The sequence below is a fragment of the Miscanthus floridulus genome, chromosome 16 (assembly GCF_019320115.1).
Source record: "Miscanthus floridulus cultivar M001 chromosome 16, ASM1932011v1, whole genome shotgun sequence".
NCBI lineage: Eukaryota > Viridiplantae > Streptophyta > Magnoliopsida > Poales > Poaceae > Miscanthus > Miscanthus floridulus.
The window spans coordinates 7,663,708-7,679,709 of record NC_089595.1 but is presented as its reverse complement, the minus strand read 5'-3'; the positions used below and the strand labels follow the sequence as shown (position 1 = coordinate 7,679,709).

Sequence of the window (16,002 nt, the reverse complement as noted above, 5' to 3'; positions counted from 1 at the left end):
CCCTGCTGAAGGACTTGGACATAGGTGACATTGCTATTAATAAAGGTATGTGAAGTACAGTTTCAATGCTTTCTCTTCATGTCCAAGCTAGATTAGGCATTATGCATGCATCCTGCAGCTCAGACAAGAGATAAAAAAAAATTAGGAGCATCCATTTTGCTGCAAGAAATGTTGTAAATCAGTCTTTCATGTGTGCCACTGATGCCAACAAGAAGATTCTTAATAGGCTACGCTAACAGTTTCTTTCTTTTCTGACATCATCAACCCATCACAGTGTGCATGGGTCGCATATCCATTTGTTGACGCTTGTACCACTAATGTGACACCTAACCACCCCCACCTAGCTAAAAACATGCTTTGTTAGTGGCAGTAGAATCTAGCTGATGTAAATAACCTATTACATAAAATAAATATTTATTAACAAAACTTTGAATATTAGGTGCATGAATTATAATGGATTAATCCAGCATACGAGTAAGATAGACCTAATTTTTGTTATCTTTGCAGAAAATTCATTCTAATACAAACTAGTTTTCCTCTCAGAGACAAGCTGAACATTTTTGTTCTATTAAAGGGCTAATCCTCCCAGTGTGGTTAATACTCGATGGTGATTGAGTCTCCCTTTGATGATCTGTACACCATTACAATGCCTGGACAACGGCAAGATGGCTCTTCTTCCTCTTCTCAGCAACAACTCACACTGTATGACCACAGACTATGTGATCACCAGTTCTTCTCCCAATCAACCAATGAAAACATGCAATTCTCCCGTGTAGTCACCATCCCTGGAATGTACAATGTCAGTAGCAACCTCGGACAGAACCATCAGATTGCTGCAGGGGTTAATCCAGACTACCAAAGGATCAGATCAAGCAATGCTCTTCACCACATATGCCAGATGCTGATGGAGGATGTCGATGAGAGGGTCGGCTCGCATGAAGGGGAGGCCGCCCTTCAGGCTGCTGAGAAGGCCTTCTATGATATTCTCGAGCAGGTATACCCACCTTCACTCGACTGGTCACCGCTACATAACAGCAGCGAAGCAGGAGGACCTGATGAAGGTAGTAGCAATTATCACAAAAGGCCTCGCAAAACCAGTTTCACTAGTGACATTTCCAGTCACATCATGTTGCAGCCCTTGCCAACCCCTTTGAGTCCATATAGCTACGGCAGGAGTCTTTTCCTGCCATATCAGCCCTTGGTAAGCACTGGGAGGGCCTCAAGATTTGGTTTCTCTGCCTTGCAAATTAGAAGAGAAGCCGAGGATGGAAAGGGGTTTGATAAGATGGTGATCTGTTTGGACAATGACAAGCTTTCGATCTGCAGACTGACCACTGCTAAGGCAAAAAAAGAAGTCGGGAAGAGCAAATATGCAATCTTTCAGATCACAGACCACAGGAACAATCCATATATCCAGGACTTGGATACCAGGGAAGGGAGAAGTAAAAACTATACCGTCACTTGCGAAATAAGCCGAAACGAAAAGTTCGACAGCATTCTGCTATGCCATGGTTTCACTGAAACAGCAAGGCTGAGAGACATGGCTCCAAAGAAAGCAAGTGAAAATTCACCAAAGGGTCAAAGCAAAGCACCTGCTCAACAGAAGTTGCGGGGTACTAGGCAGCTCAAGAAAGAGGTGGTCGACCTAAGGACCCTCCTCATCCACTGTGCACAAGCTGTGGCAGCTGACGACCGTTTGTTGGCTGGTGAGCTCATCAAGAAGATAAGGCAGCACTCCTCGAGAGATGGAGAGTGGTGCCAGAGACTGGCATTTTACTTCGTGAATGGCCTTGAGGCACGCCTGGCTGGGACGGGGAGTCAGTTGTTCCACAAGATGCGGGCGAAGCAAGTAAGCTACGAAGACATGTTGAAGGTCTACAACTTCTATCTTGCAGTCTGCCCTTTCCACAGGGCATCACAAACCTTCGCCAACCAAACTATCTCGGAAGCTTCAGTGGGGCAATCCAAGGTGCACATCGTCGATTTTGGTGTCTGCTCTGCTTTTCAATGGCCATCACTGATTCAGCGTTTCGGTGAGCAAGGAATGCCTCCAAGGCTTCGGATCACAGATATAATTGAAGTTCCTCGGCCAGGTTTCAACCCCTTGGAGAGCATTGAGTGGGCAGGGAAGCTGTTGGCTGACTATGCAAACATGTACAAGGTGCCCTTTCAGTATCAGGGCATTTACTCACGATATGAAGATATTCAGATCGAAGATCTCAACATTGAGGAGGATGAAATACTTATAATCCACTGCATGTACCGGATGAAGAACCTCGGCGATGAGACAGTTGCCATGGATAGCGCAAGGGATAGGGTACTGAAGATCATGAGGAGGATGAACCCAAAGGTGTTTATTGTTGGCATTCTGAATGGATCATACAGTTCCCCCTTCTTCCTGACACGTTTCAAAGAGCTTCTGTTCCATTACTCCTCGATGTTTGACATGCTTGATATGAACGCTCCACGAGATAATGAAGAAAGAAAGGTGTTGGAGGGTGGAATGCTTGGGCGGGATATGTTAAACATCATAGCATGTGAGGGTGCTGACAGGATTGAGAGGCCAGAAACTTACCAGCAGTGGCAAGCAAGATGCCTCAAGGCTGGGTTCGAGCAGCTTCCTCTCGATCCTGCCATCATGAAGTCAGTGTTATGGATGAAGAAAGAATTTTACCATGAGGACTTTGTTGCTGATGAAGACAGCGGCTGGCTGCTACAAGGGTGGAAAGGGAGAGTACTGTATGCACTGTCCAAATGGAAGGTTAATGGATCATGTGCTGATCAGTAAGATTCAGATAGTTGGTGGTATGCACCATCTGTACCTTGATACTCCAAATATAGATTTTTTTTCCTTCGGTTTTTAACTGGCATATGACGAAAGAAAATGGCTGCGATCCTTTGTTTCTGTCATTCTTTATCTTCATATGTTCTATAAGCGGATTGTTCTTTATAAGTTCTAAGTGCCTATTTTTCTTTTCTATAAACACATACTTCAGATTCATAGAGAAATAAGTCTAAAAACCACATCAAAGAACCATATTACATTTTTTGTTCAAGAATACGCAAGAAAGCTATGTAGCTTTGTATCAAGAAGTAGAAAATAGAGTTCAGTTTACAAAGGGGTCAAAGACGCACGCACACGCATGCGTCATGGGCATAGAAAGAAACAGAGCACGCTAACTGACCAATTGTACAGCAAACGGAATTATGGAAGCAACCAAAGATTGAACACACGCTAGGCTAGGTAACAAAAGTAACTAACAATGCTACTCCAGGAAGTACTAGACTAGATTCCTATTGTCGAAGGGACTCCAACGTTCGGATGGAGGCGGAGGGCGCGTCCCCTAGGAGGCCCCCATCCTGACGGCCGAATACCCGCCGCCGGCACAGCAAGCATCGTCAGCCACGCCCGCGGCTCATTCATGGGCTACCGGTCCCTGGCAAGGATGTGGTAGCCGAACCTGACCGCGTGCAGCGTGTGCCAGTCCACCTGCGGCTCGGTCCGCACTCCGGCGCCCGCAAGCGCATCTCTACGACACCTTCGGTAGATCGTCAAGCGGCTCCGACGGGGCACGGCCTGCACCTTCGGTAGATCGTCGGCCACCTCCCCACTTTTCAATAGACCTTCACGGAAGTGCTTCAACTATCTTCACTCCACACACAGGGTGGCAAGGCTGCCTCCATGATGTCTGTGCTGCGGGGGGTTCTGATACCTCGCGACTGCAAGCGGCAGCGGAGGGTGTCTACTACCAACTCCAGCACACCTGGTGGCACATGTGGATGGCCACGACGGCTTCTCCGGGTCCGTACCTCAGCACCCAGCCACCCCCACCGCTACTACCAAAAGCATTTTTAGGGACGGCCGGTAACTTTTTGTAGGGGCAGTTTGTCCAGCCGCCCCTACACAAAGATCTCTATAAATCATGTATTTGTAAGAGCGGTTCTCAGGTCGTTCCTAAAAATCGATTTGCAGGGACGGCTCGTATTACCAGCCGGACGGCTTGTATTACCAGCCGCCCCTACAAATCGATTTGTAAGGGCGGCTGTAGTACCAGTCGCCCCTACAAACAGGTATTTGTAGGGGCGGTTCAATCTAGAATCGCCCTTACAGTACTTTTTCTCTAAAAAAATTCAAATTTATAATTCAAAATCGCGTTGCCGAACGCCCCGCGACCAATATTCCGAACCGCGTTCGCGTTGCCGAACACCCCGCGACCAGCGTTCCGAACCGCGTTCGCGTTGCCGAACGCCCCGCGACCGCGACTACAAGCACAAGAGTATTCTATAAACTACAATTACAAGTCCAATTCACAAGAATATATACAATCCATCATTAAATATATAAATTCCATACACATTGTTATCAACATCCTAGAGCTAGACTTTCAGTCTCACGAAGGTGTTGGTACTGAGGATTTGTACCAAACTCAGACTCTCGGTCATGGTAGGCGCCTCTGACGTGTACAATCTGGTCCAATATGAAGTTGCAAAGGTCGCCGACGAGCTCTAAGAGTTGGTCATCTTTGTATGGGTCTCTTTTCATTTCTTTCTCTTATCTCCACTACAAGAGAACAAGTTTTGGTTTAGTATTTCATACCATTTACGAAATTTTTATACTACGGGTAAAGAGGTTCAAACTTACCCTTAAGGGGTGTCTTCTGTAGGCACCGGTGTTACTCATTATAGAACATATATAGTATCCACAATGTATACTCCCATACTTCTGCTTGGGGCACTGTGTGTTTTGCATATGAAAATGTTAAGCAATGCTTTTGACAGCCATGTAATGGAGTACTGAAGAAGTAAGTTACACTTACCGCACATAGTATTTTTATAGCCAACTTTTCTTTCCTTGCTGGATCATGCCTTCCATGATGATTAGTGACATAGAACCTAAATGCCCTGTTCGAATTATTTTAGCAAATACAACTTGTTAGTATCCAAAAGTGAATGTTACAAGTATGTATACAAACATATAAGCTAATGAGGATTGTCGATATGTATACGTCTTGAGAATCGATATGAAGTCTTTGTATGTCACCGTGTCCTTATCTAATGAATCAAAGACACATGCCATGCTCCTCCCAACATCGACGGCTATACAAATCCAGTGGTTGCTGTATGGATTTAATCATAGAACTAGATAAGCTCTTTTGCATCGAATAAAATATATCGAACAAAGCTTTAAGTATAGAGTTGAGCTTACTCGAAGTTGTATGGTAGCCATATAGTAGAGTGTTGTTGGAGATTTTTGAAAGCCAGGGCAATGTATGCCGCAACCTTAAGGGACTCTTCCCTTAGTTTCGTCGTACGGATGTGCTCTTTCTCCCGAAGAGTCTTTGCAGCAGCTAGCTCTTTGGCATCCAGTGTCCATTGTTTAGGGTAATTGAAATATGTTTGGGCTATAGCTTGAGGATCCACATACCCGGCTTTCACACTTGGCATTTGTTTGACAATGTGCACTTACATTCTACAAATCATGGCGTGGGTTAGTTACAACAAAATTCAAAGATTACATTCATATCATATCGGGAGGACAAGGACTTACAGGCACCACGTGCGAATTAGATTCATCTCTATTTCTCCCAGGTGAAAGCATGTTTGCATGTCATTGAAGTCAAAGACAATTTTTCCGGCTGGGCTTCCAAATGTGCCAGTGGAGAAGCATGCTTGTATGATATATATGCTCGTTGGGAGAACACGCAAGTACCAATCATGGAACCTTCTTATTCTAAGTGGTAGGCACTGGATGTCCCGGTTTGGTAGGAAGGGCTTGCCTCTTTCATATGTTTTTGGGCAATCCTTTGACCATTCGATGGCATCAACATTTGGATACTGCTTTGCAATTTGGTGGAGTTTGCTAGTGACGGCCTCCTCAGAACCCCGTGATGGGACTTTCTTAACTTGGTTCTCAGGCTTAAACTGGTCATGGGAATACCACTTGGACACCGACGAGACGTCTTTGATCGGAACATAAACTGGCCTTATGGTGATTGGATGCTTCTTTCGAAGTTCCCATTCAGGCACGTCCTCATCTTCTTGTGCTGCAGCTTCTTCAGGAGGCACTCGTTGTTCATGTATCGGCTGTGCTTGTTGAGAAGATTGTGGTATCCCATGATGCACTTGCTCGGTACGAGCTGGAGAAGGTTGTGGCATCTCATCAGGCACATGCTCGCTAGGAGGCGGGGAAGAATGTGGCATCTCAGGAATATGAGGGTCACGAGACAGTGAAAATATCTCCCCAACCTCAACAACTCGCTCCATTTCTCTCCGCCATAATGGTAGCTAAGTGTTCATCAATGTACGGTTGCATCAGTTGTGTACTCTACAAGACACTGTAATGTGCCTGACTCACCTCTTTGTAATCATGGTCGATGAACACTTTTCTACCACTGGTGCCCTTCCCGGCCAGCCTTCCCTTGTGACGAGAATTGGGTTTACCAATCCCTTTCTGTACTTTTAGGTACTCTTGACAGCACTCGACGACTTCTTCAGTACTGTAACCCTCTATCATGGAGCCCTCTGGGTATGCCCGATTATGCACGTATCGACTTAGAACCGATATGAACCGCTCGTAGGACCACATTTCATGCAAGTAGCAAGGGCACAACGCCTGTATCTAATGAATCATGAGATGTGGCACTATATCAAAAAAAGCAGGAGGTAAACACATCTCCAGTTGGTTTTGTGTCTCCACCACAAATTCATGTAGGTCACTCAGCTCTTGCTTGCTAATCGTCTTCTATGAGATCTTCAAAAAGAAGTAGCACATGCGGGTGATGGTCATTTTCAAGAACTCTAGCTTTATAGCCCTGATTGCAATAGGTAGAAACACTGTCAGCATCACATGGCAATCGTGAGCCTTGCAGTGTGTTATTGACAAGTCCTTCATCGACACTAGCTTCTTAATATTTGCTGAAAACCCAGTCGGGACTTTGATCCCCCTTAGGAAAGTGCATATAGGTCTCTTCTCGTCTGGTGTTAGGTTGAAGCATGCTGCGGGCAGAGTGTATTTTCCATTAGCCTCAGGTACCGGGTGAAGCTGTGGCATCATGTTTAGTTGCACCATGTCTTTCTGTGCTTTTAGACCATCCTTTGACTTGCCTGTGTCCATCAAGGTAGCAATGAGACTCTCAAAGACATTCTTCTGCACGTGCATAGCATCAATGACATGGGAGGCCTCCAAGTCTGGCCAATAAGGCAGATACTAAAAGAAGATCGATTGTTTCTTGAAAGGTACGTCTTCGACAGGAGGTGTGCTTCTATCTCTGTTCGTCCCATCCGGATTCTTCTTTCCATAGATGACGCGTATGTTTTTCACCATTTTGTACACGTGTTCTCTGTTATGACGTCTCTCCGGAGGGGGTTCAATCTCCGGGGCGTTGTCATAAAATCTAAAGAACAATTTGCTATGGTACTTGTGACTTGTCTTTAAGAAGCGTCGGTTCCTTAGGTAAACTATCTTCTTGGATGCATCTAGGTACACCCATGCAGTACCATCCAAGCAAACCAAGCATCCCATCTTTCCTTTGATCTGTCCAGACAAAGCAAACAACGTGGGATAATCATTGGTAGTAACAAATATTATTGCTCTACATATGAAGTCTTCCTTTCGGAACGCATCGTACATCTGCTCCCCATGCCTCCATAGCCTCTCCATTTCTTGCATCAAAGGCTTGAGGAACACGTCTATATCAATGCCTAGTTGTTTAGAGCCAGAAATAAGAATAGTGAGGAGAAGGTACTTCCTCTTCTGACACAACCATGTTGGGATGTTGTACATGGTCAAGATCACTAGCCATGTGCTATGGTCGTTCATCCTCTCATTGAAGGGATTCATTCCATCGGTGCTCAAGCCAAACCGTACATTCCTTGGGTCATCGCTGAATTCTTTGTGCTTCTCATTAAACCTTTGCCACTGACTACAATCAGCCGGGTGTGCAATCTTATCATCATCCACCTTGCGCTCATCATCCCACCATGTCATGAGTGTGGCTTCTTTAGGGTTTAGGAAGATACGTCTCAAGCGGTCGGTCACTGGCAGGTACCACATTACTAAGGCAGGAATTCTTCTCTGCTTTGCATCGTTGCCTAATGGAGTGTCCTCTGAGGGCTGAGATTCTTGTACCACCTTTTTTGTACCCTTCTTATTCCTCTTTTTCCTCGTGGAGGGTTCGTCCCCACCGTAAAGGTCATTGTTCTTGTACCGGCTGGTCCCACACCGGGGACATTTATCCAGTGACTTGAACGTTTCGCCACGAAAAAGTATACAGTGGTTGGGGCATGCATGGATTTTTTCAACCCCCATTGTCAATGGACTTATGACCTTCTTCGCTTGGTATGTGTTGGCGGGAACTAAGTTTGGTTGTGGCAGCACCCATGACAGGAGATGCAATAGATCATTGAAACTACAGTCTGACCAGCCATACTTAGCCTTTAGGATGAGCAGCTCAAGCACAAAACGTAGCAATGTCCAATGTGTCGGACAACCCTTTTCAACACCATACACAGTCTCCTTCGATGCTTTTGTCACCCTTTTCAAATTTTCTAGACCTTTCGGGCTATTTAGTAAAATCTCTGGTCTAAGGGCTCGAATCATATCCTCCAAATCATCTTCATCCCCGACACGTGCTCCACCATCATTATTGGCACCATCTTCGTCGTTAACATCCCAACCACCAGCATCACCACCTTGTTCATTACCAAACTCGAAATCCATTCGTGCATCAAGCTCTACTAAATATTGGGACAGGGATTCTATGGTTTCGTCGTCGTATTCCTCCTCATCCTCGTCGTTAACAATAACCATTTCACCATGATGAATCTACACTATGTAGTCCTGAATAAATCCTCGCATAATCAAATGTGATCTGATGATAGTCACATCTGTCCATGCCATACGGTTCTTGCAATCTTTATAGGGGCAAATAATTGTATTCTTATTATCTTTCAATGTCGTTGCATGCTTCTTTGCGGCTTCAATAAATTTATCCACCTCTTCACAAAAACCTGCCTTGAACCTTAATGAACCATACATCCAAGAGTTCATGTACTCTATCTTTTACAACAACAACAAAACAAACATTAAAGGACTACTTATTCAGATATATATAAAAATGAATCAAATTAATAATTACTTGAGAATAATTGTATATACTTCAGATATATATGAATATAAATCTAATATAATTACATGAATCATACAAACACACCATGGTAGAGGAAAATTAATTAATGGCCCATTTATCCATAAATAATTAAAATACATATTTATTGATTACAATAAATAATTTAAAAGACAACAATTAGCAACAATTATACTTTACCCAATATCTTTCATACAAACCCTAGTCCAATTCCATCAAACATAAATTAACAAAAACGAAATTAATATAAAAAACCAAACCCTAGATCTAGATCCTCATGCACATGAAACCTCCATAAAACTAACTAATTGTTCACTAAAATCAAAAAACATGGACCAAATAAGGTACTGATCTTGTTCTCCTCCCTAATTTACCCTAGTACATTTAAAACTTGGCTCTAATTTGCTTCATAAGTAGCTCAAGCACCATAGAAGAGAGAGAAAAACAAAACTCTAATTACTCACTAACCAACCATTAAAACTTCAAAAAAAAGTGTGGAATAGTATTTTCTTACCTTCTACAACCTCTCTACCAAAGGATTTGAGACCAAAACCTTTCCTCTTAGTAGAGCAATTTTTGGAAGGTGCCCAAAGCCTCCCCACCTTTCTTTCACGGGTTGGAGTGAGTGATCCGAGGAGGAAGAAGTGCTGCAGTTGTTTTATATGTGGGTCATTTGTAGGGGCGGCTGGTGATTGAGCCGCCCCTACAAATAGAAATTCCAGGGGCGGCTGGTGATTGAGTCGCCCCTACAAATCAGACCCCATTTATAGGAGCGGCTCGTATCACCAGCCGCCCCTATTGTTCCATTTATAGGGGCGGCTGGTGTCTGAGCACCCGAGCACGCCACTGTAGGGGTGGCTCCATCACCAGCCGCCCCTACAAAAAAATTGACCCATTGCTAAAAATCATTTTTATGTAGTGCACGTCAGTATGGCAGAGTCAGATGGAGCTCTACCGACTGTCGTTGAGCCTGTCGGCCCAAGGCGTAGGAGGTACCGGAGATTGCCGGGGGGTAGACACTAATGACTCCTCCAGCTACACTACAGCCGACCACGGCGAGCCATACAACGGGACGCGCCTTCCTGGGCTCGACCAGTTGACGCTGGCCACGTCACCTCACAATAGGCCCCATGGTCATGACGCCACTGACGATCCGATGTTGGAGGAGTTCATAGCCTCACTCACCGCCAGTTGGGCGCTTGGTCACCTGGCTTCAACTCCGGCGGCCACCTAGCTGGAGGACTGAGCCAAGGCGATGGTCACCCGTCTCTGCACCTGCGGGCAGCGGATGCTGTCCGAGCATGCTGACTTGGAGCTGCGGACACCACCTCCACGCCCTACTCAAATGGCCAGCGGATTCACCCCCAGTGTCGCCTCAGCAAGAGCATACACAGGTCATGCCCCTTAGGCGTTGATGCATCCACGGAGGATGGAGAGGGCTACCCGCTAGGCTTCGGTCCAGTCCACCTTATGGCGGATGTTCCCAATACAACATCGGGGGTTACCCAAATCACGCACAACGACAACTCCACCAAGCACTGTCTAGAGAACTTCACCAAGAAAGTTGTGCGTAAGAGGGCCTTCCCACTGATTCATGAGCCACAAAAGCAGCCGCCTGCAAAGACGGTGCTGCCGCTATGGAGCAATCGTCTAGTGGCTCAAAGCCTCTTTCAGGTGCTTGCTTCCAAGCGAGGTGAGATCCTAATCATGCAGCGTTCGACTTTGGTCATGGGTCTATCAATGCCAAGCGCATCGACGATGAAGGCCTATGATGCGCTCTTCCAGGACGCCAGAAGGAGTCACATCGGCAGCAGCGAAAGCGCAAGCCCCCTTCTTAGGCTATGTTGCTGCCCTTATCTTGGTTGTCTACTATTTGTGTAATATCGATATATGAATCTGTATGCTAGTTTGGTCTAGCTGCGACTGTAGTACTGTAGACCGTCTAGGGCGCTCGCCAGAAGCGCGTTATCTCTATTTAACTTTTCTACCTTAATATAAAGATGTGCAAACCTTTTACGTATTCGAGAACAATTAATGCTACTCCAGGCAAGGGCAACCAGACGAACAACCTGTGTTGCTGTAGCTTCTCGATGTTTGAAAATGAAGAGAATTCCTCTCCTTCCAAATGCATCAAGCGATCAGAGTGAAAAGTCGATGCCACAACGATGTTCTAGTAAAGAACCATTAGTATCCTCTTAAAAGTACTCGTAACCAGCATTTAAAAAAGGCGAGTCCAAAGTGTATATTGTTTACCTTTTCATGATTTTATTTTACCATGTGAAATTAGTGTGGACCACACGAATATGATGGTGTTAAAAAATATTCTTTGAACTTTAATTTCTAATAATTACATTTTCTGAGCTATAAAAATATTTTATAGTGTATCTCTCTATGATCACAGTCACACTATGGGGGCACCTGTCGATAGAATATCATCGGCAGTCCACCGAGGGGTATCCCGTGATGGTAGATTTGTCGGTGGGGGTGCACGTGATTAGGAACCAGATGGTGACACAAGGCGCAGAGACAACGATTTAGACAGGTTCGGGCCGTCTAATCGACGTAATACCCTACGTCCTATGTCTTTGGTGTATTGTATTGATCTATATGTAGATAGATCTTGACGGATCGTGTCTGCTAGGGGACCCCTGTCTCTCCTTATATAGTCTAAAGGGATAGGGTTACAAGTAAAGTATCCTATTTGGTACTATACAATGTCTTACATGAGGTATCACGTGGGGCTAGTGTCATTGGGGGGTATCACGTGAGGAGGGTGGCGCCTCTGATGGTGTGTGTCCTCTCGCTGTATGGGATGATGCCTGGCGCGCAGCTCATTAGGACAATGCTCGACTAGGGGTTGCTCTACGACAGCGAGGTAATGCAGCGCATCAAGGAGGCCACAGGGGAGGCCAATGCCATGTTCTTGATCTTAGGGCATCCCGTGATGCGCCCAGATGTGGGCTTCATCGAGCTACCAGTGGGGTTAGTCTTCCAAGACTCCATCGTGCCACTGCTAGAGCACGCGGCCATGAGGGCGGCGAACCGTGCCACGGATGAGCAGCAGTAGAAGGAGGAGGACGAGGATAAGAAATGGCAGTCGAAGCAGCGAGCGAAGCTGCAGCGAGGGAAGCGGTGTCAAGGCTCCTCAGAAGAAGAGGAGGAAGAAGAATAGGAGGAGGAAGATGACAGCTCCATGTCGCCCATCCCGTGGGATGATCTGGCTGCTAGGGATGAGAACCCACCTTTGCCGTGGGCGGGGCCCTTCCCGTGGCATGTTGCGAGGCAGGAGGGGGAGGATGCACCCCTAGAGCCGATGGAAACAAACCACCCCACTGCATTCAGACCTTCGACGGCGGCCCTAGAGCCAGCAAAAAAGGTTGCCCTGCTCTGTCTGAGCCCTCGGTGATGCCTCTAGAGTCGGCGGGAGGTGGCCGTTTTGATTCGTTCGAGCCCTCCAAGCCGAGGGAGGGCTCGAAGTGGCAATGTGCCGATGAGGAGCAGCTGGGGTCGGGCAAGCCGGCCCCAAAATGTCCTCATATGAAGGCGTCAAGGTGAGTCAAGAGTTTTTGTCATCCTTTTGTCCTAACAATTTTTTGCCATGAACTGACCACCATGTCCCTTGTAGCATCGGAGGACATGGGACTCTCATGCGGCTTGCTCCAAAAAAATATCCTCCTTCGATAAACGCGCAAGGAGCTAGCTGTTACCGCGCTGGTGGAGGGCGTGAGTGGTGTCGGGATGGCCACGGCGTCGACCAGGGAGGCGTTGCCAATGGCTATGTCCATAGGAGAGCATGCAAAGGAGGGTGCATCCGAGGCACCCATGACAGGCACGGCACGGCTAGTCATGTCCTTGACATCGCAGGCAGAGGAGGCACGGCCAGAGCCGCTGTTCGTGCGGGTGGCTGTGTCTATGGTGGGGTGGACAGAAGGGGGCACACCCGAGGCATCCTTCATGGATGTGGCGACTGGGTAGGCCTCCGTGTCCGTGTCACCCGCCCCCTCTGTCGCTAGAGGAGCCACTCTAAAGGAGCTACCGCCGCTAGAGAGGTTGTACAGTAACTGTTACTAAGCCTCAATAAATGGCGAAGAAGTCGGCGATTTATTCGGCGAGTGATAACCAATGGTAGCGATAAATTAGCTATGTGGGATGCGGTTGCGTGAAAGCCCATGTTATAGCCCAACAAGCCACGTCGGAGAATTCGGAGGGGCGCAAATCGTGGGAACGGTTTCCCAAAAAGCCTCTAATGCAAAAGGGTGGGGAAAGTGCTTTATAATTGTGCCGCCGCATCCCTCGTTCATACCTTTGACACTTCGCTATTCTATCTTCATCCTTAGCCCTCACATTTCTAGATTCACATCCATGCATGCTCCCGATGCTAGTCCCCATCTAGATCTAAGAGATGGCACCGAAGAGGAGAGCTGTGAACCCAAAGAAGGCGAGCCCAAAGAAGGCAGGAGCGGGAGCCAGTCACGACAAAGAGTGGGTGCCGTCACGCATGGGGGAAGCGGAGGTCGAGAGATTGGTGGAGGCAGGCGTGCTTCCTGGCCGCGTCACCGCCAGATGGTGGCCAGTCAATGGTGAGCCCTTCCCGATGCCTAACACTGATGAAGCTATAGTCTTCGAGGATTATTTCTGGCGTGGGTTGGGGTTCCCTGTTCATCCTTTCTTGCGGGATCTGCTGGAGTTCTGGGCGATTAGTCTATGCAATCTCCACCCCAACACCATATTACACATCTTGATCTTTATCCATTTCTGTGAGACATTTCTAGGGGTTCTGCCACACTTCAACCTCTTCAGACACCTATTTTGGTTGAAGAAGAAGGGCGGCGGTGGATCCAAGGTGGTCGATGGCGTATATCTACAGCTCCGGGATGGAATGGCTAGCGAGTACATTAATGTACTGCTGAACAAACCGACCATTTATAAGAGCATAAGTACAAAAACAATCGCCGAAATGATCAAATTCTCGCACTTGAGCCCATATAAACCCGGTAGTCAACTGAAACCATGAAGGATTTTAAACCAACTTGCATACAACCAAGATCACAGTAATTCAACATAACATATCATACGTTACAATATTTCATAGATGGTTTGCAATTAGGTTACAACACCTCAGAGTCATCGTTATTACAAAACAAGTCTTGTAAAGTATGCAAAAGCAAATAGTTTAACTTACACACCCAAGTTCAAATACAAATACCAGTTTGCTGATCACAACCTGCAAAAGCATTCGGATAAGAGAAACAGAGATCATGCCCGTGATCTAGTCTTTGTCACCCGCTGGGTGGAGACAATACTTACAGAAGCCCTGATATAGAAGGTCATCTGCTACAAGAGGGAATAAACCCTGAGTACGAGAATGTACTCAGCTAGACTTACCCATCGAAAACCAAAACAAATGACACCACAGATCATGCATAGCTTAATTTAGTGGATCTGGCTGACACTTTCTCTTTGCGGAAAAGCATAAGTAATAATGATCAACTCTTAACCTAAACTAGCAGTGACTTTCAGCCATTAACCTGTCATCTATATTAGCACATGTACTAAGCAATCATTTGATTAAGATGCAAACATTAATAACCATAGCAGGTACAAATCATGGCAACATTATCATCATCATCCATTTAACCATATCGTTAAATTAATTGAATCTACGTTGCCGCTGCTCAGTCAAGTTCTCACTATCCGAGAGAGACGACGATTCGAATCGATTCCTATCCAGCTGGAGGGGTATTCCTAACACAAACTTTGCTTCCCCCATCAGGGTCGCAAACAAGTCACCTTTGGTACAATTCAGGAGTCGTGAGTCTGATCAGTGCTGCAAAATCAGAGAACCACTCTGCCATGAGTGCTCGGTGACTTAACCCGCCCTTAGGCTTATGCCAATGGCTCTCCACACATCCTTACTTCCATCCAGATTGTGACCCTTGCTCGCGTCCCTGGCCTAAATCGAACTACTAGGCTTCGCGGTCGAAACGAGTTATCTAGCCAACTAAATGTTAGGCTACATTCAACATGACATAAGGACGTACAGCGTATCGGTCCTTAAATGACACAGACGGAGTCACTATGTCCAAACCTACACAAGACTCCGCCCGGTCTTAATTCATTATTAACATGGTTCTTTTCCACAATAGCAAATATAGCCAACCGTGATCCACCTCATCCTAAAGCTCGCAGGTGATAGGAAATCGCCTGACTTCTACCACACTAAGCATGGCTAAGCATTTAACCTGTTCCTGAACTTAAATCAGATTCAAGTGCGATATCTAGACAAGGATGGATATATAATGCAATAATTGGTTCCAACCAATTCCTATACTTAATGCATCATCAACGAATAAAAGATAGTCAAGATATTTGTAAAAATATGGGAGACTTAATATGCTCCGGGGCTTGCCTTTCAGGAAAGAGGACGGTTGGTGGTCAGGGCACTCGGGCAACTCCTCCTCGGTGGCTGCTTCGTCGATTGCCTGAACCTCGGGCTCCTCCTCCTGGCTCGCTCCCTCGAACTCCAGAAGCGTCACTACCTCCGGCACACCTATTGCATGTATGCGCAAGATAAATATCATGGATGCACATGAACGAAGTTAGGAATGTTCGGGGAGTGCACATGCTTACTGTAGTCTGCATTTTCCGACTTAAGCTCTATTCATATCACTTTAACTTACCAAGTTTATACAACCTAATGTACAATTGCTCAGCTTCAGTTAAGGACCTAACACCTGCACCTAAGAATGTTCTCAAGTTAGGCTAGCACCTAAACAATCAACAAGAACATCGCAACTAAGCACACACACAAACATTCGAAATTTAGCGAAACAGGAACTTATATATCGGTATAGTA

General features: G+C 46.1%; 1 protein-coding gene across 1 annotated transcript; it reads left to right on the top strand.

Annotated features, from left to right (window-relative positions):
• The first annotated feature begins 1,540 nt into the window (after positions 1 to 1,540).
• LOC136512050 (scarecrow-like protein 9) lies at positions 1,541 to 2,788 on the top strand. Its single transcript, XM_066506055.1, has one exon. It carries the CDS (start codon positions 1,541 to 1,543, stop codon positions 2,786 to 2,788), a length of 1,248 nt encoding a protein of 415 aa, XP_066362152.1.
• The last annotated feature ends 13,214 nt before the right edge of the window (positions 2,789 to 16,002 follow it).